Source organism: Bemisia tabaci, chromosome 9, assembly GCF_918797505.1.
Source record: "Bemisia tabaci chromosome 9, PGI_BMITA_v3".
Taxonomy (NCBI): domain Eukaryota; kingdom Metazoa; phylum Arthropoda; class Insecta; order Hemiptera; family Aleyrodidae; genus Bemisia; species Bemisia tabaci.
The window spans coordinates 5426845-5454171 of NC_092801.1; the positions used below are offsets into that span (position 1 = coordinate 5426845).

Here is a 27327-nt window from a genome sequence, read left to right on the forward strand (position 1 = left end):
GTCTCACAAGATTTGTTTGCTTATCAAAATTTCACGCAGAGCACACTGAAAAAGCCCGAAATACATTGATTGATGAGGCATTTGTTCTTTATATTACACGTTAAATCAGTAAATTCAGGGCTCACCCTCATGAAAAAACCTTATTTTGACCTTCGCTCTTCAATTCCTTTCTCCGGGACGGATTGATCCCGGAAGATAAGATCTCTCTCTTTACAGATCGTACTACATTAATGTATGTGTCCATCGTGTTTTGCATGGAATTTTGATGTGAAAAATGTGTTGCGGTGCTTGATTTCTGTTTTGATGAAAAATAATAAAAACTGCGGAAAAACTCAATTTCATTGAAAGCTGTCTGAATTTCAAGCCCTTCTCTTTTCCCTGGGATTAAGGAATGAATTATCGCAAAATGTTTCACGACCACTCATTTTCTAGGAAGTTCAATGTACTTTCAAAACAGTTCTGTGTATTTTAGAAAGAAACTTAAAAATTTTGTTGAAAAATGCATAAATATTTGAAGAAAAAAATTGCAAATTTTATAGAGCGCTTCGGCATTTCTTAGGCCTATTCAACCCCCTCCCACCTCCGACTTTACGGCCGTGAACCATGTCGACGGTGAAAGTCGGCAATCACATAACTCGTTTGCGGTGTCTGAAAATCTCCGCCTCTACATCATTTTTTTAAAGGAGAACAAATTGATATTATTTCTTGAAGTTTTTGCAGAATTTTCTTCGCATTGAGAAGAATAATCATGACAGTTTTAAAGAATTGCCGTTGAGTAGTTTTCCATTTAAAAAATAAAGTATGACAGGAAGTCTGCGACGTCGCAAACCGAGTTATGTGATTGCCGACTTTCACCGTCGATGTGGAACTTTTAATATGTTATTTGAGTAGTATAACTACAGAAATTCTCGCAAAGACACCTTTTGTTGCCATTTATTCCGGGTCCCACCCTATTCTGATCTGACTAGTGATAGTGCGGTCCATTGATGAATGGATAGAGAGTAACACTGCTGTGCTAAGGAAAAAACGCCTTATGAAAATTTGGGAGTTGCCAAATTCCCCCGAATAAATCATGTATTTTTGAGGAAAGTTATGCATATTTTTCCTCGGAACTTTCAGATATTTGCGATATATTGCGAATTAAACTGCCTAAAAAAATTGAGGAAAAATATTCATAATTTTCCCAGTGTATTAGGTTTTTTTGAGGGAAATCTGGCGATGTCTGACGGTTCATAAGGCGTTTTTTCCTTAGCACGGGAGGACAGGTAGAAAAACTTACCCCGACTTGAGACTATCGAGGAGGGTTTGGAGGACGCACTGAGTGTAGATGTGACTCCATCGGTAGCCGGAGCTTGCTAGCCGCTCCAGCTCACGGGACAGCACATTTAACTCTACATCCGCCAACTCGAATCTGCAACAGAGAAGTAGATACAGCCATCACATCACTAATTCCGATTCACCGAAGAAAGAGAGGAAAAAATTCAATGGTCTGTTGCACGCAAGAGATATAGCCAAATAAATACATGTCGAAGGCAAATAGTCAAATCAGGCATTTTATCAAATGCCTAAGCATACTGTCAAATTTTCAGAGGGTACGAGGTTTTCCTATGTTTTCGGAGAGACCTCTCGAATTGCCAATATTTTAGGGGTAAAAATCCATAAAAGTTCAGACTGTTATTGCATTTCCCGTTCAAAAATGCTCCTCGCATTTCTTCAGTGTCCAAATAGTGAAATCTGTTTGTTTTATTAAATGCTGTGTCTTTTGAGATAAATGTGCAATCCAGGACAAGTAAAACTTATTTATCATGGTATGAAGCACATTTATATAGAACATTTCTTCCCAAATAATCAGAGTATTATTTTGACCATAGTTAGTGAAATAATCAGAATTTCAGGCTAAGTAAGAATATTTGACCATTTGCCTAGGCATTTAACTAAATGCCTGATTTGACTGTTTGACTTCAATTGATACACTCTACAGATAAAATTTCACGAAAATTATGTTGGACACATCAAAAAAGTCTGAAATCCATTCCTTAGTGCGCAATTTATGCAGTTTGTAACGCGCTTTTTAAAGTTTCCCGTGTCGGGGGGGGGGGGGGGGGCAGTTTTTCTCAGTCACCGCCGACCAGGTTTGCATAGACAGAGGAGTCGGAAATTCTAATCTAAGTAAACAAACGATTTCACCAGGGCCGGATTTACTTACTTGCCGCCCGTGGGCCACCTGTATTTTGCCGCCCCCTTTTCATTCGTTTGAAAACATCAATAAAAACCGTCTAGTGAACGTGCCGGAGGGGGAGAGGCGTATAAGACGCGTTTACTCGTGTTGGTCACATTTTTTGCGAAAGCCTTGTCAACACTACTAGCAAAAGTTCACGGAACTTGGCGCGAAAGTTAAGTAACGTAAACCTATCTCTGTATGGACGAGGCCCTCCATTTATAAGAAAAGAACCAAAACATTATGAAAGAACAAACATAAATGTGGTTTAATACTTTTAACTTCCGCCGCCACGCCGCGCTGTGTTTAGCGCAATGCGTGAAGTATTCCTTCAGTCTTATTACATGCGCTATGAGTTTCGGGCCGACCGCTACTGCACGCACTGTGTTTGACGCAATGCGTGAAGTATTCATGCAATCTTGTAGGCGCTATGCGTTTCGCGCTGCCCGCTGCAGACCGCAGCGACCGCACTGTCTTTGGCGCAATGCGTGAAGTATTCATGCAGTCTTGTAGGCGCTAATATGTGTTACATGCCGACCGCCGCGCTGAGGGTTTCTCCTTTTCATCTCACGTTCTCGTCATCATTGCTCAGGCCAAATTCCGTGTTCGGTTTCTCTCTTAGTCTTAACTCGACTAATTAAAGGTGCTGTCTATATTGTACCACAGAGGGATGACAAAATTAGAGATATACTCTCAGGAAACGAGAGATTTTGTCACCTTTACTCGTCCGTAATTTTTTTTTCTGAATCCGATTCTTCTTTATAGCTACATTTAAAAAAATTGCAAAATTTGCCGCCATGGGCCGGGGCCCATGTGGCCACCCCCTTAATCCGGCCCTGGATTTCACTAACGTTTTCTGTTGTTTGATTTCAATCTTTTTCAAGCGTTTGTTTCCTTTTGTCACTCCTCATTTTGCAATATAAAAAGCTTTGAATGAATTAAAATCTTACGCAAGGGAAATTTATAACAGTTCGTGAGATTGTTTGTTTATATAGGTTAGATTCCTTCTCGGGAAAATTCCACGGAAAATTCTTCACACAAAGAGGGAAAATCAGGGATACTTCAAGAAATGACGTCGGATTCAGGTACGTATCAAATTAAGAGATAAATTATGATAGCTGGATTGTAGCGTCCGCAGTGGTGATTCTTGAAAGTTGGCAACACTGTTTTTCCTCCGTTTAAATGTATGTGAAACAATCGATTTTTGCGAGGCAGTTTGCCTCGCCTAAGATCGATATTTTGAATGGATTTAAATGGACGAAAAACAGTGCTGCCAACTTGAAAAATCGCCACTGAGCATCTGATTTACTCGTTTTGGTAATAACGCATAGTCTAAGTGCCGAGAGGGTAATTTTTAGACCCCAGTCATTGCAACCCTGCTAATATATTCAGTCCTACATTTGCATAGAGGATTTAACTGAATACAGAGGCAGGTTCTCCTGTAATCATATCATGCAACACAATGGTTGCCTCTACTTTAGAAGCTTTTTGTGAGCTTTTTTGTGTGTGTGAGGGTGTGTGTGTCGCACTAGGTGGTTTTAGAGTTAATTTTATGCGAAGCCGCTGACACCATCGCGAGGGAGGGAGCTGGGAAAAAAATCTTTACATGTGCTTGAAATCCCTTGAGTAGTAAAAAACAGGAACATTATCATTCACCCCCCCCCCCCTTACCCACAGACACTACTGTTTTTGAGGACATAACATAAATAAAGGAAATTTAAAACCTGAGTTAAGGGGCTTGGAGGACAAGGCGCATAAGTGCAGTTTTTGAAAAACTTGAGATATTAAAGATTTCAATTAAAACTAGTCTTAATGGATATTCTGAGAAATATTCGTTCCCAATTCCAATTTTTATGCATCTAAAAGTCAGTTTGAACTTTCTTTTCGCCATAAGAATCCGTGTAATTTCGAAACTTCAAACACGTATTTCTAAAAATAGCAAAAACTGCACTCAAGCCCCTCAGATGTGCTCGAGAGAAATTGCACACGATGTTCTTTACTACTGTACAAGAACCTGAATGCGTTGTTTCATTGATTCTGCATCAGAAAAACTTTCTCTTCTCTTCGTCTTCGGTATTTTCATTGTTTTAAAAATGGGTCTAAGGCAAACTTTTGATGGAGGCTATTGCGAAATGAGGACTGGATTACAATGTAAGGTGCGAATTAATGCATCACACGGCTAAAGTGGGAAACCACGTATCTCTATTACAATGTTCTCAAATCTCTGCTCTTATTTGATTTTTTCGAGGAAAAACAAGGCAACTACATGGCTTGTTCACACGGAATATTCTGCTAACAGAGAAAAAAATCAAGAAAGTCTAAAGAAATTAAGTTAGGTAACTAGTTTTCAAAGATAAAATAGAGTAAGACCGGAAGTCTGCAACGTCACAAATGGAGATACGTGGTTCTGCACTTCTGTCATCGATATACGTTTTCACTATCATAATCAAAGTTTCACAAATTGCACACGATTTGTGCGACAAACATCACCGGGAGTCAGGCCCGCCACAAGGGGGGGGGGGATACTGGGTCCTTGGTACCGGGGCCCGGGCCCTGGAGGGGCCCTGACGCAGGTGACAAACCTCTACGAATTCATGTGTAACCCTTGTTTCGTAAGGAAAAGTGAAAAAATTACCCTAAAATTCCGCAAAAGGTGCGAATAAAGTTTCAAAAACACACTAGGGCACTAGAAAATTTTTCTTACTTTTTTAGAGATTTCTATCTATTTTCAAGATTTTGAGTAGGTATATATAGAAGGATATTCTTAGTAACTGTGTTTCATTTTCTTCCGTTGTCGGATGCTTAGAGGCTCCTGTCTGGGCATCCTCGACTTCAATGGCTCAACTCCCTCGCCATAGACGTACGAAAGGGGAGTCCAGGGAGGCCCGGCTCCCCCTAGAATTGAAAAGTATCATCTGCTCCCCTTAAAAAAAATTTATAGATGTTTTGAATGCAACAATTCGAAAGCGTATTTGGTGCTGAAAGTAAACAAAAAAGGCGTAATTATTCTGCAGAAATTGATGGAAAATCTCCATCATAAGAGCTTCAAAATGCTTCCCAATAGATTTAAAATTACAAAAATTTCCCGAGGGAGGCTCCCCGGACCCCCTCCCCCCCTGCGCTAGGGGCCCGGGCCAGAAAACTGGTACCAGTGCCCGGTATGAGATGTGGCGGGCCTGCGGGGAGTAACTCCTAACTTACGCAGATTGTAAAGTTAGCGGTGAATTTTAGCTTTCTCGATGTGTTTATTGTGACTTTTTAGCCATTTTCCTTCTCTTTTTACTTCAACAGAAGTTTACAACAGACCCATTGATCTATTTTTGGAGAAATTAGAAACGTTCATGACGCTCATAAAGTTTAGAAAGTGACTACCCACAACTCCCTCTCTACGCAATCTGGAGTTCGAGGATTCACGATGAACCTTTAACATTTTAAGTGATAAAAGTAGGCCACGTCTACGTTCAAGTTAAGATTCATCTCCCGATTGACGCAATTTTGAGTAATCAATCATCCAACCTTTAATTTTCTCTCTGGAATCATCAGTTTTTTTCAAATTTTCAATTAAGGTGATTCGTCCTGAGTTCTACACGGGAAAAATTCAATTGCTGATTTAACAATTCAATTGCTGAAAAAAGTGACTGCAATGTTTCGATGTAGATTTTACAATAAAAAAATGTTTTAACCCCCGTGGTTAAAGTAGCTTACAATAGTGGATAAAGTAGCATTTTGTTGTTGTAAAATCTACGTTGAAACATTGCAGTCACTTTTTTTTAGCAATTGAATTGTTCAATTAGCAATTTAATTTTTTCCGTGTAGGTGTAGTAGAAATTGCGTTAAATATATCGCATGATTAAGTTAAAATTCATGGCAAATTTTGATTTTTTGACCAGAAGATTGACCATGAGCCCTGCTCCTGGGTCTGAAAAATCATTCTCAATGTAACAAGATATTTTTAAAAATTCAGAGAAATGAAAACAGGATTTGGTTATAAAAAAAGTTATATTCGATACTAATATCGCTCACAGTATTCAGTTCGAAACTTCTTTCGTGGCCATCTCCTGGAATTATATCTCAAGATTTTGCCATTGTTTTCGTTGCAAATACTTCTAGAGACTTATGCGAGGGTCTTATCATTGTTTTTTCGGCAAAATTTGAAAATTTGCCAGAAATTTCTACGTAATCGATGCGATATGTCGCTTGCTAGTTCGGCAACGCTCGAAACTATGGTATTTAAAATTCTTGATTGGGCTCATTCCCTGATTTTTCCCTGATATTCTTTGATGAGAAACGGAAGTTTTTTCCCACTTCCCGAGATTCTCTATGGAAAAATTATATAAATCTCTAGAGTTTCACGTATGAACATCGAATTTTTCTCATCTTTCAGCCGATTTTTTGCCGTACATTCAAACTTTTAATTCCAAGAGCGTTCCTAATGTTCAAATTGTCTAGGCGATGAAAGCTTTTCTATACTTTGATGATAATTTGACGTTTCAAAAGCGTCATTCAAGAGGTCAATAATGGCGACTCAGGTAAAACGGCACAATCAGAGAGTATGGTAACTTTCACCAAAATGATTGTCACAATAATTAAAAATCTTGTTACTTTCACAATAATTTTGATGAGAGTCACCGTACTCTTTGGTTGTGCCGTTCATCAACCAGAATATGGTAAATGCTACCAATTTTTTTCCGTGCATACAATAACATGAACCTTAAAAACAAAAGCTACTCGAAATTTTCGCAAAATCTGAAGACAAAATGGTCTCTAGGCCGTTAGAAGCAGAGCTTCCCGGTTTGTCGAACCGATTCCTTGAGATAGGTAATACATTCCCTGATGAATCCCGGTTTTCGAGTAATACCCGGTCCTAACTAACATGCTCAAAACCTCGGAAGAATCACCCTAAAAAGGCTGTATCTACCAAGGGAAAGGGGAGGGAGATGAAAATAAAATGAATCCGTGAACTTACTTGAATAAATCCTCCCTTGAAACTTCATCAAATACGTTGACGCATCGTCCGAATGCAAAATCTGTGAACAGAAAAAAAAATCTTTCAAATAAAAAAAAACAAAAGTTTTTAACAGACCTCCTTAGAATACAGCCAATCAAATACAACCTCGGTGGGAGCCTAAGCGCCAAAGCATATCGACGTTGAAACTTTGTACCAGACCACGTATCTCGTAAAGATGAATTTCACTGTTTTAGCTACTTCAGTGATTTCATCTAAAATAGATCCAGACGGATTTTGAGAAAGACTCGATTTCGAAAAATTTGACAGTCACTGCTATCCCGGTTTGCGACGTTGTGGACTTCCTGACTTACTCTATTTTTTAAATTGAAAAACACCCACCGTCAATTCTCGAAAACTTTCGTGTTTTTTCCTCTCCATGCAAAGAAAACTCCGTAAAAATTTCAACAAACTATATTCATTTGCTCTCCTTCAAAAAAATAAAATGGGAACGGAGATTACAATACACCAGAAACGAGATACGTGGCCTGGTACATTCACCGTCGATATGTAACGTTTTTAGCCCTGTGTCCACTCGTCAAAATGGCGTCAAAATGGAAGCTCAAAGCGAATCGATAAATACGATCTGTTCGCAATTGTTGATCAAAATAGGGTCGCGCCGCTCTATTTTGAGTTGCAACACTCATCAATCGCATCAAGTCCCGACTTTGAGCCACTTATCGTTGAAATCGATTCACTTTGAGCTTCCATTTTGACGCCATTTTGACGAGTGGAGACAGCGCTTTTGGACCACTCGACGTAGAATCGTTTTATTCTACTCGATTTTAGGTTTATTTTGCAAAATGTTCGATGTTCAATGAAAAATTAACTGACGATGGTCGGTGAGCCGTCTCAGTTGCGCTGAATTCAGTATACCAATCTCGAGCAAACATTTTTGCACATCGTTACCTCATTTTTCACTGTCCTAGAATTTTGCGTAAAACAGACAAAAAGAATTAGAACCTTCAAGCACGCATTACACCGGCAAAAATTCGTTACACAGTTGTACACACAGTAAATTCAAATTTTCCACTCGCGAAAAAATCACAAGCAACGCACTGCTGTGATACCGAAGAGAGCAGTAAGTGTCAAATTTTCGAATAACAAAAAGAGCAAAATCATTACATTCACTAAATTCTATAAAAACGAGACATGAGAAAGTCGCAATTGCGCAAAAAAATACGTAGTTTCAAGTAAAACAGCCGTAAGTGACATTATTCCTACAGAGAGTCAATTAACACAGTGCTTTCAAGTAAATTGCCGCCCTCTCCTGCCGATTTCTAACCTGAAAACGTATTTGTTGTGTGTCCAAAACGCAACCACAAAAGCATGCACAAGATAGCACTTACGGCTGTTTTGCCTAGCAATAACTTAGCATGAAAATAAAAAATACACTTTTTGTGCAATGGAAATAGAATCAGTCACTTTTCAATCATCCAAACGGTTTCTGAGAATCTTTCGGGTGATTAGAGGCAATTTGACAAATAACGGATGCTTCTTTCAATAAAATTTTCCGGTCAGATGCTTCTGGTTGGAAAATTTACTTTTGTACTTACTGATCTCTTCGCTATCATGGCAGCGCAGGCCAAATATGACATATAAATCATCCTATATTAGGCGGTTAAAACCAGATCATTGGAGTAGAGGCTCAGATTAGTCAGTAAATGCGATTGGTTCAGATAATCCTTTGATGAAAAGCGACGACACTTCAGAAACGCCTTCATTGAGAGAAGATACTTCCTAGCGCTGCCTCAGAGGTCGAATAGTTGCATTATTCAAAGATCCAATCACCCGTGCAGCAGCATATATTAGCGAGTAATGTGGTTCTTCGGGGAATATTTCTTCGATGAAAAGTGACGACGCGTAAGAAACGCCTTCACTGAGAGAAGATACTTCCTAGCGTTGCCTCAGAGGCCGAATAGTTGCATCATTTAAAAATTCAATCAAAGGTGTAGATCAAGCCTTAGCAAATAACCATAGCTTAGTTTCGCGCACATTCCTGATAAAATTTTCTTCAATTTTGTCCAAATAATAATAAAAAAAAACTGAGGTAGAAAGTCAAGAATGATAACACGCAGTCCTACAGCATTCATACATTCTTGTAATAACTACTATGCGTTTCACGCCAACCGACCCACTGCCCAGCGTTTAGCGCAATGCGGGAAGTATCCATGCACTCTTGTAGGCGCTAGTATGGGCTGTACGCCGACCGCACTGTTTTGCGCAACGCGTGAAGTATTCTTAAAGTCTTGCAGGCACCAATATACGTTTAACGCCGGCCGCACTGTGTTTGGCGCGATTATTCGAACTTGCGTTAGAATAATCGCGGCATCGAACAATAAAGCTTAGATGGCCTATGTTGTGCTTCGACGCTGCGCCGTATGAGCATTCCAACGTTGCCTCGTTTCTTCCGATTAAATATTTTTTCCGAGAAAAGTTAGGAAAGTTCCTTATACTCATGATTATTATTCAATCTTTTCACTTCACTTGTCATCAGAAGGTAAGACATCGATGACTTGTCATCGAACTAACCTGAACCAGCGTTAACATAAAAATGCGTTTATTCCCCAACTGTCCTGTTCTGACAACCTTTTATCTTGAATTAACTTCATTTTAAATTAGCGCATTCCTGTAGCAGATGTTAAGGTTTTTATTCGAGCAATCTTTGTGCCTTTTTCGCGCAATCCTCATATATTTTCTTAGACCTTTCGCGCAATCCTGGATTACCGTTTTCAAGGATGCGTTAAAAAACGTACTTCCTAATTGCAAAATGTGGTCCATTTCGTAACCTGTCTAGTGGTTCATTAAAAGTGAACAGACCCGTCAAACGCTCACACACTTTTTCCCTTGGGCTTTTTTAATTTTAGGTTGAAAAAAGACTGAATTTTCAGGTGTTTTTTCTTCTTTTTTTCATCCTCATTCGATTTGCCCGGGTCTTAAGTAATGGGAAGCGTCGATTCGAGTGGAAAACCTCTCTAAATTTTCGTCTCCTCGAGGCAGAACAAGCTCTCGGTGTAATCTTCCTCGCGTTATTACGACGAAGATTTCCCAGCAAAATGGCGGCAAGGCGCGAAACTCGATCCCTTGGCTCTTGTAAAATATATAGCTCGTTAAATTACCTCTAATCCATGTTTTCGACTCGGTTGTCACAGCGGAGGGCACCGGTGTTGCCAAAGATACGGAAAAAAGCCCTCTTCGAGATAAGACGTTTCGTTTTCAAGCGCAGAAGTGCCAACATCAAAGGTGAGAAATTTCCTGCGAGATGCCTCAAATATCTCGGGGCAGGCCAGTTATAATGAGAGGAAAAGCGAGTGGGTGTAAAGGAAGGGTACGCGATTGCCAGTTCGTGCTAAAAATCAGCCATTTTCAAAATACAGGGTGTATTAAAAGTCCCCCAGTCACTTCTGTCGTGCTGAAGAAAAACGCCGTATGAGCATTCGAATGTTGCCAAATTTCCTCTCAAAAATATTCTAATTTTGAGGAACTTCATAAATTTTTTCCCTTGATATTTTTAGATACTCGGGATCAAAATTGCGGTCAAAATTATCCGAAAAATCGAAAGAAAATTATCTACAAATCTTCCCGAAGATTTGTGATTTGACAAAGGAGATTTGGCAACGCCTGAAGGCTCATACGGCGTTCTTCGTTAGCACGGCAGACTTAGCGTTTGAACGGTTGAAGATATAGAGAAATGAAACTTTGCGATGTTTCCAGTCTTATAGAGAATTATCTATTGTAGGGGTCGAATTTTTTGAGACCCTACTTTTCTTTTTCAAGACGCAACCCCTACTTTGGAACCCCTACGCATCGTCAGGAGGAAGATTTAAAAAAAAAATTGTCGCAAATTGAAGGTCTCTACAGCTATTAAAGTTTTAAAATTGCGCCTGGTCAAAGAATTGTAAATTTCGACTTTATCGAGGCGTCATTTTGAATGGAGATGTTGCATGTGTGAGGAATCTGCGATTTAACTATTGATTCTTATGTAAAAGTATATGGATTTTTTGCACATCCTGTATAACTCACTATGCGTACTCATTTTATCGCGAAGCTTGGCAACATTGGAGGATTATAAGTGAGAGGTGAGAGGAAGTGCTGGATCGGGGGAGGAGGGGGAGGGGGCGTGGTCTGAACTTGGAGCGAACTTTTTCCCTGGGCACCCCGTTGGCCCCTTGGTTGCCGCCGTATTTTCGAGGAAGTTTGTGTGCGGTGATAAAATCGCTAAATTTGGGGGAATTTGGCAACGCAGCGCCACCCGCCACCCACCTGTTCCCGGGTCGGTACAGCTTCATGCTCGTAATTATATCGACCTTTGCCGCGTTGACGGATTTTCTAATTTACGGCAACCTTTGACCTCAGTGGCTCCGCGCCGGAGCGATAGCCCAAAAGCGCAAAATTCCAAAGGCGCATAACCCCAAAATGGACCACTAGACAAGGTACGAATTTCAGCATTCTGATACATGTTTCCTGACCAAAATTTCACGTATAACACGATACGCCTAACGAAAATTACCGAAATTAACTCCTTACGAAGATATTTAATGATTCTTGATGCGTGAATTGAAACCACCCGCTCATGAAAACTCAATGCTCTACGTGATTCACATCGCGCGCTAAACGTTATCATCAACGTCTCAGCGATATATAAATCTGGCAACCTTAGTCCTGACGCTTTGGCTCAGCTATAGCAAATTGCTTATAGTTTGAACAACACATGGTGGGAAATGAACATTGCTCGATTGAGAAGCTTGCTGAAACCGTTGTAGTGCGCGATTTGACTCACGTAGAGCTTTGAGTTTCTTGTGAGCGGCCAGTTCAAATTCCTCGTAACTGATGTGGAATAAAAACGTTAATATCTTCGTTAAGAGTTGGTTTCAATAACTTTTGTTGCGCGAATCGTATTCTACGTGAAATTTTGGTTCAGAAACATGTATTAGAATGCTAAAATTCGTACCCTGTCTAGTGGTCCATTGAGAAATACATAGCCCAATAGCGCAAGGGGAGGGTTTCGGAATGCACCACAAACGCAAAACCTTAAATAAGGGTAAACTTAAGAAGGAACAAGTGCATGCTTTTTGTTGACGCTTCGCCTGCGATTTTACACGAGAAAATTTTGACCGGCTTCGAGGATTTTTCTTATTAATCTCGCATTTAAACGTCGAAAGTATTTTCCCAAAAGGAGAGAATCCAAACAAAATAAGACTCTTTAATATAGGCCAAAGTGAACTCTACAAATCTTGCTCGGGTATCTCAGTTTTTTGCGATTTCGAGGGCCGGCCTAGTTTTAATACACTTAGACAATCGATGCATTTTTCGGAATATTGACAATGCAGCGATAAAAATTGGTAAAAGTTTACTTCATTGCCACAATAGGCGACAGTGAAATTAAGTTGAGATGGATGAGAAACAAGCGAAGCGTCGACAGTTAGTATACGCATGCAACGAACACGAAACGAGTTCTATTGTAACGCCTGGATGCAACTATTCGATCTCCATGGATGTCCGTGTTGCATACCCACGGAGTTGAAGGCGTTTTGACTTTCTAGGCACTTACCACTTCACCCGCGGCGGCGCACGGTGCATCGAGTCAGTAGGAGCGGTCGGACAAAATTTGGAAACTTTAACTATTATATCTGGGTTAATATAAATCAAAATTATTGGAATAATGTGTATGGTAGAAGTTTTATTATTCTTTGAGTTAAAACCTCTAACTTTTATGATTGATTTTTCAAAAATACTGTGGGTTGTGATGTAGAATATAAACATCTTATACAACTCTATTTATACAAATTGTTGAGGTTCTTAAAGTGGATCCATTGGTTTCCTCGTAAAATTTTCTACGACAAGCACCCCTTGAAATTTAAAATGTGACGAAATGAGCATCTTTGCAGTTTTAGTCACAAAATTTCATGTCCGACCTCTTTAATTGACTCCATCTGCTGTGCGACAGGTTTCATTGCGAGGACCCACAATGAAGGAGCGCCTTCAATTCTTTGTTAATGCCATGAAGATATCTCCTATGTACGACTCTGTGTACTCTATGGGCTATTTACGTCGAAGACCAGGAAATTACCCTGAATTTTGATATTCACTAAGTCAAAGACCTTTAAAAGTTCGGTAGTTATTTGTGGATCATCAGAGCTTAAAGGATAGGTGTTTGAAGGGAGGTAATTTTAAATTTTGCCGCGTGTAGCATGGGTTTTTGGGCAATATAGCAAGATATGGCACTCTTTACATAAACGTTCTCTTATTTATTGAAAAGGAGCATTTTTATTGACTTCCTGAATAATTCTGAGAAATATTATCAATTTTTTTCTATTTTATCTCCTTTCATAGTTTGGAAAATCCTTTAGGCCATCAACAGGATATATTCCCTGCCTAGATGAGCCCCTCTTTTAAAAATTATGCACGAGAGGTCCCCGAAGAGCCCTCGGGGCATTGGCGGATCCAGCAAATTGGCAACGTTGTCTTTTCTCTATTTAAATCTATGGAAATGTATCGATTTTAGGAGGAGCAGGTGCTCCGACAAGAATCGATTATTCAGCATAGGTTTAAATGGAGGGAATCCGGTGTTGCCAAATTCCTGGATCCGCCTCTGCCTCGGGGGCAGTGACGAAGCGTGAATGATCAATTATCGATACTTCCTCATTTAAAGCTATGGTGAAGAATCGATTATTAAGGTGTTCGTTGCGAACACCCTGTTTATCGATCCTTTTCCATAAGTTTAAATGACAGATCAATCGATATATCGCAAAGTACGCTTCGCCCCTGCTTGGAAGGCTCCTAAATCCACAAAGCGGCGGGTTGCGTAGCGGCCAGGGGGCGAAACCCCCTAGTGAGATAAGGAAGATATAAGATTTTCAGATGAAAATGAAATAGCGTTAGGGTTGATGGGTTGAGGCTAGGAGACTTATTCCGTGCGGTTAGACAATAGCGTAGCTCAGTTCGGAACTTGGAGCCTTGAGCAACCCCCCGCACAACTAATCTCCCCTGCGGGAACGAACACAATGCTTTCCTTCTTATTCAACTGCTCGCCTCCATTCCCTCTTCGCATCTTGTTATTCTGCACGGGTTTTCATCATTTTTCAATTAAATTACATTCCATTAGACGCAATTGGGCTTTCCTTTTTTAGTTAAAGAAACGAGGACCACAGAAAAAAGCGGGGACCTCTAATACGTTGTTATTGGAGGAAAGCTCAGCAGGCAGACGGGTTTCAAAGTAAAAATTGTAATTTTTTTTGAACGCAGCAAGATTTGAGGAAGAGAATAAATTAGACAGCCGATGAACATTTTCAAATAAGATTGTATATGTCGCAGGCAAATAGTGGAATCAGGCATTTTGTCGAATGCCTAGGCAGATAGTCAAATTTTAACAGTCTACAAAATTTTGTGAATTTATGGCGAAGAGCTCACGATTTTTCACTATTTTTGGACGAATAACTCATCAAACCTACGAACTCTGTTTGTCTCCTCCTCTTCAATTGCCTCTCATATTTTTAAATGTTGAAATTCCAAAAATTCTGTATTTACGACATGCTGAAAATTTCAACATCAGAGTCTCTTCAGGAGCTAAACATAGTTTAAAATACTATCGTGTGTGCAAAATTTTACTGAGAATTTTTTCTTACAGGAGCAATGAATTATGTTGTCTGAAATTAGAAAAAGAATCAGAATTTCAATCCTAGTTAGAATATTTGACTATTTGCTTAGGCATTTGACAAAATGCCTGATTTTACTACTCGCTTGCAACATATACATTCTTTACCATAAACGCATATGACCTCAAAACAAGTGAACTTTTACAATCCCCGAAATGAGAGGATGAGGATCTCAACTCATAAATCCTCATAAGTCCGTGATGAGGATCTTAAATACTCATAACTTTCCTCAAAAATAAACATTTTGTTGAAGGAAAGGCAACTCTCGAATGTTCATATGCGTTCTTCCCTAACACGGCAGAATGGGAGATGAGAAGCATTTGACTTCAGCCATCGAAAAATGACAAAGAACAGAACTGACGCAAGGGATCTTCGCCTAAAAGAGAAAGCTCTAATGCGGGATATCACTCATGAACTAATGGACCGACTTCCAAAATGCAATGTGAAATATGCCGTAAGGTGGGATTAAGGGTCGAGGAAGGCTCATAAAGTACAATTATTAAGACTCACGCACGCTGCTGAATTTCAACCTCTTAACTGTCAAGTTTTTCAGAGAGTAGCTAGGAAAACCGAGAAAAATCTTCAGGATATCCTTAGAGGCCATATGAGTATTTTCGACGTTTTTTTTCTGAGCCTTCTCCCTTCAACCTTTCAATGGAGGGGCAAGTTGTTGCCAACGTGCAATATTGCCACTACGTGTTATAAACATAAATCCAATAAGAAAAATGCCTCGTGGCGTCTTAATTCTTATTATTCTAGCCATTACCGCGGTGCAAAAACGCCGTTTGAACATTCAAATGTTACCAAATTTCCTTATAGAAAAAACTTATTTTTGAGAAAAATTATACAGTTTCTGAATCGTTACAATGAGGATACATATTTTCCCTTTAATCATCTTAAAAACTGGAGCAGAAAGTAAGGAATGATAACACGCAGTCCTACAGCATTCCTAATTTCCTAGTCTCGTAGGCATTAATATGCGTTTCACGCCAACTGACCGGCTGCACTGCGTTTGGTGCAATGCGAGAGGTATTCATGCAGTCTTGCAGGCGCTAATCTGGGCTGTACGCAGACCACATTGTTTGGCGCAATGCCCGAAGTATTCCTAAAGTCTTGACGGCGCTGATCAACGTTTAACGCCGGCCGCACTAACTCCTATGTTGTGTTTCGACGCCGTATGAGCATTCCAACGTTGCTTCGTTTCTTCCAATTAAATATTTTTCCGAGAAACGTTAGGAAAGTTCTTCATATCCACGACCATTATTAAATCTATTTACTATCGATGACTGGTCAACAGACTAATCTAAACTAGCGTTAACATAAAAATGAGTTCATTTTCCGACTGGAGCATTGCGCCAAACAGTGCGGTCTGCGCACAGCCCACATTAGCGCCTACAAGACTGCATGAATACCTCTCGCATTGCGCCAAACGCAGTGCAGTCGGTCAGTTGTCGTGAAACGCATATTAGCGCCTACAAGACTAGGAAATTAGGAATGCTGTAGGACTGCGTGTAATCATTCCTTACTCTCTCCTCCTGTTTTTATTTCCTATTTTGCCAAACTTCTACCTTAAATTACCTTCATTTCAAATTCGCACAATCCTCATATATTTTCTTAGACCTTTCGCGCACTCCTCACTGAAAAAAAATTCTCGGCGTTTTTACCAAGGTCCGTTGGTACCTTTACCATCTCACTTTTTTATCAATTATTGGTAATTTTACCAAGACAAACTGGTAAGCTTACCTAAAAACCGGTATGTTTACTGTTTTTTTTTTTTTTTCAGATAAGAATACCTCTTTTATTGGTAATCAATTCCCGGTAACTTCGCCATTTGATCTCGGTAATTCTACCACAGTCGATAAAAAATATTGGCGTTTTTACCGGGGTCCAGTAAAATCACCGAGAAAGTCAATAATTTTACCAAGATTTCTCGGTAAAATTACCAATTCCATAAATGGTAATTTTACCGAGAAAAAACTGGGATCAAATAGAACCCTGAATTCGTGGTAATTTTACCCTTTTCTTAGTAATTACACCGAGATTTCTTTTCCAGTGTAGGGCCTTGGGAGCGGAGAAAGCGGGAGTTGACGAAAGAAACTAGTAGTGCGGACGAAATTATAATGGGCTACGGTGGATGCTCAGCGGAAAAAAAGCGAATTAACGAGGGTGGAAATGAGTTTTCCCGCCGTTTTGTCGGGGCCTCGTCGCTTTGTCCCGGGGAGGGAAGGCTTTCAACGCTCGGGAAACAAAGCGTTGATTAGGTCGCGAAAGTAGGTTAGCAGAAAAAAAGGAATGGCCGAAAGCTACTTCCTCCGACGTCGGGCGAATTCCGCCCAGGGGAGCCCGAATCGCCTCTCCTCATATCAAGGGCTTCCGCCTGATGCCGCTCCAACTCGGATCATCTTTAATTATTCACCTCCGTAAGTGAATGAGATTAGCTCGCAGAAACGCGAGAAAGGCAATCGGACTACATTTTGCAACTTGGAACTATACAAATCCCAGCCTGGCGCAGTTTAAAGGCAGTGTAGGTACCATTAGTTTTCCTATGCATATACGTGTTTGTACCAGTGGCGTGGCGTGAATTGCAATGCGTCGATTGTTCTGCCATTCATTGAAAAAAAAATCTCGGTGTATTTACTAAGAAAAGGGTAAAATTACCAAGAATTCGGGGTTCAATTTGATTCCAGTTTTTTCTTGGTAAAATTACCATTTATGAAATTGGTAATTTTACCGAGAAATGTCGGTAAAATTTTTGAAACAGTAAACATACCGGTTTTTAAAACAGTAAACAAAACCCGCGAGTGGTACGAAGTTGCAGAGGGGATTCTATGCTTCTTACGGAATGACTTACTATTTCGGAGCGGAATCTACTCTTTTTGCGGAGTGCACTGAAAAAAAAAAAATATCGGTGTATTTACTGAGAAAAGGGTAAAATTGCCAAAAATTCAGGGATCTATTTGATCCCAGTTTTTTCTTGGTAAAATTACCATTTATGGAATTGGTAATTTTTCCGAGAAATCTCGGTAAAATTTTTGAACTTTCTCGGTAATTTTACTGGACCTTGGTAAAAATGCCAATATTTTTTATCGACTGTGGTCGAATTACCGAGATAAAATGGCAAAGTTACCGGGAATTGTTTGCGAATAAAAGTGGTATTCTTACCGGAAGAAAATAGTAAAAATACCGGTTTTTAGGTAAATTTACCAGTCTGTCTTGGTGAAATTACCAATAATTGCTAAAAAAAAGTGAGATGGTAAAGGTACCAACGGACCTTGGTAAAAACGCCGAGAATTTTTTTCCAGTGATTTTGCAACTTGGAACTACAAATTCTGGCGCAGTTAGAAGGCAGTGTAGGTACCATTAGTTTTCCTATGCATGTACGTGTTTGTACCAGTGGCGTGGTGTGAATTGCTATGCATCGATTGTTCTGCCATTTAAAACTATGGTAAAGAGTCGATTATTAAGGTGTTCGCTGCGAACACCCTGTTTATCGATATTTTTCCATAGGTTTAAATGGCATAACAATCGATACATCGCAAAGCACGCCACGCCACTGATTTGTATGGATAAGCCAGAATGGAGATGCTGCATGTGTGAGGAATTTGCGATTTGACTATGGATTCTTCTGTGAAAGTTCGCGGAGAGTCGGAGAAAGCGGACGACGTAAGCTTTCCTGAAGGATTTTCTGAGTGGTAATTAGTACTTTTCACGAATTTTCCTCGTAGAAAATACTACACGGGAATTTCGTTTTAGGTCAATTGTACAACTTTTTTTTTCTCTTTAACTTTTACGGCTTTGCGTGACCAGGGTTGGACCGTTTTTAGTTACTTCATTTTTATGATAGATCTCGATCCCTTCGTCCTTGCTGGTGTTATCACTATGATATTAATAAATCTTCAATGAATAAATTATATTTGTAAATATGACGGTACACAAGACCAAATTTCCGATAGGCATAGTATTATACTCTGTTGGTTTCTACTTGTGCCTTATGCTCACGTTTTGTGGCATTACTTATTGTTAAGTTTCAAATTCGGCAATGCTTGAACTCAACACGGAAATAAGTATGATACCGCAAAAATGTTGTTATGGCGTATAATTTGAACAAGTGAGTGAGAAATCAAATTTTGCACGAACCGCCGCTCTCCTGTTTATATGCGCAAGTGTTTTGTGTACGTTTCGAATTCGCAAATACAAAAATTACGCAACGCGACGCGGAAGTTAGTCGAAGAACGACACTTTTCGCGTTTTTGCGCGATGAGATAACTGAATTAGATCAGAAAAATCGAAGAGATTACCGCTTTGATAGTCGAATCGTTATTGAATGACATCGAGCTGTGTATAATATTGCCAAAATAAAATGGAGATCTGTAATTGTACGAACCCCTCAAATTTTCTGACAAGCCATCGATGGCCTAGGATTTTGAATGTCTAATAACGTTAATTGACTATAAAATACTATGATTAATTACTATAATTAACTATAAATAAATAGTAATCATTAATCGTAGTTTCTCACACAGGAGAACGTAACGAAATTTCAATGTTGCCAGATTTTTCCGCAAAAATTTCATTTTCACCAGAAGAATGGACCACTAAACAAGGTACGAATTTCGGCATTCTGACACATGTTTCTTCACCAAAATTTAACATAGAACACGATGCGCACAACGAAAATTACCGAAATCAACTCCTTACGAAGATATTTAATGATTCTTGATGCGTGAATTCAAACCACCCGCTCATGAAAACTCAATGCTCTACGTAATTCACATCGTGCGCTAAACGTTATATCATGACAGTCTCTGCGATATAAAAATCTGGCAACCTCAATCTTGACGCTTTGGCTCAGCTATAGCACATTGCTGATAGTTTGAACAATACATGGTGGGAAATGAACATTGCTCGATTGAGAAGCTTGCTGAAACCGTTGTAGTGCGCGATTTGACTAACGTAGAGCTTTGAGTTTCTTGTGAGCGGGCAGTTCAAATTCCTCGTAACCAATGTGAAATAAAAACTTTAATATCTTCGTTAGGAGTTGGTTTCAGTAATTTTCATTGTGTGACTCGTGTTCTACATGAAATTCTGGTTAAGAAACATGTATCAGATCGCTTAAATTCGTACCTTGTCTAGTGGTCCATTTTGAGAATTTCTAACTGGAAGTATCATTAACTTTTCTTCTGATCTTACGCAAAAATCAGACAAATTATCGACGAAAGTCGTGCAGGCCCATCCTCGGAAATAATTGGATTGTTTGAGTAAAGTTTGCAATTTTGCAATAAAATTACGTTCCTTAGTGCGGGAAACTAGTCGTTTTAAAGACGAAAAATTTGCCGAGTTACAAGGTAGACTCGTTAAAATAACGTAAACCATGATTGGGCAAGTCGGTCAAAATTAATGCAGAAGAAACAATTCCGAAACAAACTCTGGCCAGCCGTTCCGCCGATCCCTATTTCTGATCACGCTGCTGATACTCACGTGTAGCCATAATTAACCGAGTTCTCGGGATATGTTAATTGACATGGAGTACTAGGAATTCACTCAGGCTAAAACCGTGCAAATGATGCAATTAGATGCAACTGAAACTGACAGGGCCAACGCCAACAGACGCATTTCACAATGAATCGAAATAGGGGCACTGGCACGGAAATAACCCCATCCAAACCAGAGGCGTGGCCTGCTTATATGCGATAAATCGATCGGTCTGCCATTTAAACCTATGGAAAAGGATTGATAAACAGAGCGTTAGCAACGAACACCTTAATAATCGATTCTTTACAACTTCAGATGGGGAAATATCGATAATCGATCATTCACGCTTCGCCACTGATCCAGAGACGGATCCAGCAATTTGGCAACAACGGATTTCTTCCATTTAAACCTATGCTAAATAATCTATTCTTGTCGGAGCACCTGGCCCCTCCAAGAATCGATACTTTTCCATAGGTTTAAATGGAGGAAATCCGGTGTTGCCAAATTGCTGGATCCGCCAATGCACTGATCCAAACGGTCGAGCGTTTATTCCAGATGAGCAGTTTATATATGGACTACATTTTGAAATTTGTATGGTGAGCTATTATAATAGAGCCCTGAGCAGTGTTCTACGAATTTTTTGGCGTGGAAAACACCCAACAGAGTGACACCAAACGAGGTTTATGGTGGCTTGGAAGTTCATAGAACAAAATATGTAGTTTTGCGAGAAAACAATTTCAAATCCTTATCAGCCAAGCTCAGAGAACAAAATATACAGACTGACATTTCGAGGAGATTTTATTGATTAGTTTTCTTTTAAAAAAACCAAACCTAATCAGAGATTTTGCAACGTTGCGATGTCACTGGAAAAAAAAAACACATTGAATCTAGAGTCCAGACTCTTGAAAACATTGACAAGAAAAAAGACTCTTACTCAATCAGATTTAAGCTTAAATCAAAAGGAAATCCGCTTAAATTAAGAGGCTTGGTTCTTGATTTAAGCTTAAATCTGATTGAATCAAGAGTATTTTTTCTTGTCGATGTTTCTAAGAGTCTGGACTCTAGATCCAATAGGTTTTTTTCCAGTGGGAGCTACATATTTTTCGACTTAGCCGTCAATACAATACGGAACAGTGGTCGCACGGTTGTACACGGACAATGACACGGCGCGAATACGACTATTCGTTCTCCGTGGATGTCCTTGTTGCATAAGCAAAAAAATGAAGGCGCTTTGAAAATTCTTGCGCTGTACGAAGAATTCGGCGCGGCGTAGAGCCAATTATCGTCGCACGAATTTCTGGCAGAGCTACAAAAAAATAGACCTCCTCCACGTCACGGTATCATGTCCCTTGAAGCAAGCCTTCTTTCCTAAAAATGCTTGAAAACCAATGTGGTAGCACTCTTTTGCCAGTTAATTTTTTCGACCTTGAGAATAGCTCTCAAGGTCGAAAGAAGGATCATCTCGCAGAAAATACGACGGGGCCGACTGTCTGTTCAGAATATACCACCTAATTGACAAAGAGCTGAAAGGAAGAGTAAAACCATTCGTCATATTTTGGTAAGTCTACAAATTATCTCTGCAGGAGCCGTGTTTATACGAGTTGGGAAAATAAGCATTCAATACGTGGTTGAGTGAATATAATTCGGATCTTTTCGATTTTGATAATGTTTTTATGGATACTGGACACTCAAAACATTGCAGAATACTCACCACTACGTCATAAAAATAATATCTCTAGTCGATAAGGACCCTACATTACTTCTCCAATCCAACGGAGTGGTGAATGCTCATTGAAACGCGTGTAGATGATGTCACGCACCGTCAGTGGCGAGGTGTGGATGATCGATTTTCGATATTGCCCCGTTTGAAGCTGCGGTAAAAAATCGATTGTTCGGAAAATCGGTGTTCGTTCCAAACACCCTTTTTATCGATCCTTTGTTGCAAAATTCGTTGTCTCCCGGACGAAAGAACGTAACTCCATTCCAATGTTGCCAAATTTCCCCTCGAAAATTGCCTATTAATCAGGAGAATTTTGGGTATTTCTGACAGAAATTTTCCCTGATTTTTCTCTAGATTCCAAGCAAAAAACAGAGATATTTTGGATACAAATTGCTTACGTACATTTTTGTAAAATAAATTAATTGTTTAAGTCAATTTGGCAACTTTGGAATGGAGTTACGTTCCTTCGTGCCGGAGACGACGAATTCAGTCCAATTCTCGTTGGGGAGCACGGAAACGTTGGATTGGCGTGACTAGGACAAGAGGCACCAACGCGAACATTCGGGGTCGGGGGGGTCGAGGGGGGAGGGGTGTCGGGGGGCACCGGGGGCACCGGATTTTCAATAATGGCGGGGAGCAATTTCGAGGAATTGATGAGCCTTCGGAGGGAGAACTCAGCGACATCGCGCTCATCTGCGCTTCTGTCGCCAGGGCCATCCCCCATCTCCAACCCCCATCCCCTCCCCCAACCCCTTCCTCCCCCAACCCGGACTTTCAACCATCCCCTCGGCACCTCCACCGGTGCAGGTTTAATTTTAGAACTGTCTTGAATCATAAATATGGATATACACATCGCCGTTGATTTAGGCAAGAGTCTCGTACTCGCTTCATGAATGCTATTGGTAATAAATGAGGTGAGCCAAGGTCTAATAACCCCTTTTCGTATTTGTACTGACAGCAGTAAAATAAACACAAAACGAGGCTATGAAAGTCTTTGACGGTTACTGTGCTTTTATTTTCTACATTAATACACTTGTCGTCGCTCCTGTGACGTAAGGGCAGGCTCGGACTGGCCATAAGGCCACTCTGCCACTGGCAGACACGCCCTCTTGGCGCACCGAAAACGTGCCCCTCTGACAGATGGCAAAATAAGAGGAGAAAAAAAAATTACGACCGAGAATATATGAGGCCTTATATGTAACAATGGCGGATTCGAAAAATTAACTTTTCGAAACACATTAAAAAAACTGTTTTGGCATCAAGAAAATTTTGAGAAATTACTTGAGGTGTGATCTCCGAGATCTGTACATTATGCCAGAGCCAAACATATTACATTTTTGTGTGAACAAAACAGTTTTTCAAGCGTGTTTAGAAAAGGTAATTTTTCACATCCGCCATTTTTACATATAAGGCATTATATGCGGAAAATTTCTTAAAAGAACGGAAAGAGAGAGTTAGGTTAAGAGAGAGTAAAGAAAGGCGCTTTTACGCATGATTGGTGAACAGAGAGTTCAAGAACTACTTTCTGAGTCGTAAACACTTTTCTGTGAAATTTTCACCTTTTCGTTGACTACAGGCGCTTCATCATCCCTCTCCTTCATTCGCAATGTGTAACTCCCTTGGAGGCGATGGTAGGTTCGATTTTTAGACATGCGCACTATTGATTTATAGACCTCTTGAGAGACATATAATCATATTTCTACCTTTTCAAAATGACCATCGATTTGGATATACCATAGCACATCTCGGGCAAGCTTAACCTTAATTTATCGCGAAATTCAAAAATAAGAGACATCTAAAGTGTAAACGGGATACAACTATTCGCGCAAGATGGATGTCCATATTGCATAGGAAAAATGTAAGACGCGACGGCTTGAGTCGTGAACTCGCAATGCTCTGCTCCATGCAACTAGTTTGAGGAACCATTACGAATAAGACAAACGCAAACAAACACATTATGGAAATAAAGCGAGGGATTGGATCATGGATGCGTGTTTACGACGGCGCAGAGATACAACTATTCGTACTTGATGGATGTCCATGCTGCATCTGCAAAATTGAAGGCGCGATGACGCAAAGCGTGAGCTCTCAATGCCTTGCTGTATGCTGTCAATGAGGTGTTGCAGGTTTGGGAGAAAAGCCAAAAAAGAGGCCCGAATACGTATTTTCTGTCCTCGGCTGTGTTGATACTCGTTCTTTCTTCTTTTTTCTTGTCTGATTCTTTTTTAGGATGGATTTGCAGACCCACGTCTTAAGCTAGTGTAAACCGCAGCACTGGCTCGGTTCTTTTGGAAATAATGGTGCTTGGATGCGTCTTGTGGCTTTAATTTGTTATGTTTTCTTTAATTTCAGAAGTCTGTCGGTTACTTCAATGCGTTCAATTTTGCAATTTTTACTCTTTACGATTACTTACTTAATTAATTATCAATTTATTAACAATTGGCTCTTGCTTTTTGGTGTTTTTTTAGTGCGTGTTGCATACCCAGCCCCTGAAAATATGTTTCATATGTTTCGTATTTTTCACAACTTAGTGAAATTTCTTGAAATATTTCACGTAAATTCTCAATATTTCATATTTTCCATTTCACCCGTGCAACCCTGACTAACGAAGACTTATACGGCGTTTCTCCTTAAGGCCTGGACACACGCTCAAATTTCCATCAAATGGTGACTGGTGCGCACCATCTACCATCAAATTTTTGCGGCCTACAAAAATTTGACCGACATTTTTGTCATCATTTTGATCGGAAATTGACGGAAATTCGAGCGTGTATCCAGGCCTTTAGTACGGCAGCATTGACATTTAAGCACTCCAAGAAACCCTGCATGAATTTTTTGGGCACACGCGTATCTGTGAGCAAACAACGTGGGAGTCGTGCGGAAACCAATCAGGCTCAAATTAAAAATTTACAACGCGAACGCAGCCGGGGTCCGGGAAACTTTCCCGTTCTCTGACGTGTGCATTGTTTGAGTTGAACTCTCGTGTCGGGTCCGCTAACTCGTGATTTGCGTAATGTAATCCCGACGCATCGACTGACGTCATGCTTTCAATTTCACGCACTATTTAATCTGCTCCCTCTTATATTTTCATTTTTTGGTCGAACCGCCACCCTTTCTCTCCTCCGTCACACGGTAACACGAAGCCTCGTTAATTGCAGTTCTCCAACTCGCACAATTTGTTTAAATGGACGATGTGTCGTTCCACAGATGGACGTATTTCCAGTGGCGTGGCGTGAATTGCGATATATCGATTGTTATGCCATTTAAATCTATGGTAAATAATCGATTATTAAGGTGTTCGCTGCGAACACCCTGTTCATCGATCCTTTTACATAGGTTTAAATGACATAAAAATCGATATATCGCAATTTCACGCCACGCCACTGCGTATTTCTGTCAAACGGAACTATGTGCCTTATGACGTGAGCCCTGTTATACATGTATTCTTATGGGTCTCAGGGCTCATGGCTTAATGCGGATAGTTCCGTTTGATAGAAATAAGCCCAGAAGAAAATTGCCGTGCTGAGGAAAAACGCCCCATGAACCTTCAGGCGTTGACAAATTTCCTCTGGTAAATCATGAATTTTCGGGAAAATTTGTGAATATTTTTCTTCCAATTTTTCAGATCATTTTGCTCGCAACTTCACCGAAAGTTCCTGAAAATGTCAAGGAATATTATAATTAACTTTCCTCAAAAATCAACATTTTATCGGAGGAAATTTGGCTTCTCTCGAATGTTTATACGGCATTTTTCCTTAGCGAAGCAGAAAAGACGAACGCACGATGTTGCAAAATTTCTACTCTTAAATTGTATTTTTACCAGGAAACTGCTGGGCATATTTAAGTAAGAGTTTTTCGCTTCTGACTACACGCAATATTAATCCAATTTTGGATGGAAATCGTGAAGACATATTCTAAAGCGAACTTCACATGTCGGAAATATGAGCCGAAAGAAAGGTCACGTGGTCATAGCTCAACAGCCGACTTTTTGTGAATTTCAACTTTTTTTAATCCAAACTTGCACTCAAATTATTGAAACAGCTCATGCATACTGATAACTGTTGAGTCCTGACTCATCATCAGTTGCTAAAAATTTCGCGGCAACATTCACCGATGCCTTGATGACCTCCAGTTTCAGCTCCTATTTTCGGCATGTAAGGTGAGCTTTATGGAGAATTGAATGGAGATGTTGCTTGTGTGAGGAATTTGCGATTTGACTGTTGATTCTTATGTAAAAGTTCGCGAGAAACACGATGGTGCCACTGGTTTTCTCTGAAATCGACTCCGAAGCTCAAAAAAAGCTCTCAAGTTGAGGCCAAAATGGAGGGGATATCCCACGCTATCCTGAGAGTCCACCTCTACATCAAGACAAACTCTCCGTGCAAAGATAGGGAGTAAATACATTGACAGGGCTGCTACTTTATTTGGGGACTCCACAACAGGAAACACGGCAACCCTGCTACACATAAGAATCAACAGTCAAATCGCAAGTTCTTCACACATGCAACATCTCCATTCTCCGCGAGGGAAGTGTGTGTTGCATATATAAATATTTGAAGGCGCTCTAGTACACTTGCCAGTGCAGCAAAACGAGTGAGTCAAAGGACGTGTTACGGCGGCAGAACGAAAGAACTCGAGGTGGAAGCTTCAATCTTTCTTTTTCCACATTTTTAAATCCTTTGATCTCTTCAGTCAGTCAGATTATTTTTACTTCTTTACGAATAGGATCATGAAATGATTTTTGTAGGAAACTGGGGCGACTATTTCTGGACGACTTTGATGTTTGTTTCACACTCCACTGGAAGAAATTCGGCAATGGACCACTGGACAAGGTACGAATTTAAACAATCTGATACATGTATCTTAACCAGAATTTCACGGAGAACACGATTCGCGCAACGAAAATTACTGAAACCAACTCCTAACGAAGCTATTAACATTTTTATTTCACATTGCTTACGAGGAATTTGAACTGCCCGCTCACAAGAAACTCAAAGCTACGTGAGTCAAATCGCGCACTACGACGCTTTCAGCGATCTTCTCAATCGAGCAATGTTCATTTCCCACCATGTGTCGTTCAAACTACATATAAGCAATTTGCTATAGCTGAGCCAAAGCGTCAAGATTGAGGTTGCCAGATTTTTTTATTGCAGAGACGTTCATGTTAACGTATACCGAGCGATGTGAATCACGTAGAGCATTGAGTTTTCATGAGCGGGTGGTTTGAATTCACGCATCAAGAATTATTAAATATCTT

General features: G+C 40.0%; 1 protein-coding gene across 3 annotated transcripts in view; it reads right to left on the bottom strand.

Annotated features, from left to right (window-relative positions):
- Positions 1-27327, bottom strand: part of IA-2 (tyrosine phosphatase IA-2) — a 136328-nt gene that overhangs the window by 53789 nt on the left and 55212 nt on the right. For all 3 annotated transcript variants that reach the window (XM_072304256.1, XM_072304255.1, XM_072304254.1), the window contains exons 4-5: positions 7185-7245; positions 1280-1411 (exon numbers count right to left, since the gene is read on the bottom strand). In XM_072304256.1, the coding sequence (XP_072160357.1) occupies positions 1280-1411; positions 7185-7245 (193 nt within the window). The remainder of the gene's footprint in view (positions 1-1279; positions 1412-7184; positions 7246-27327) is intronic.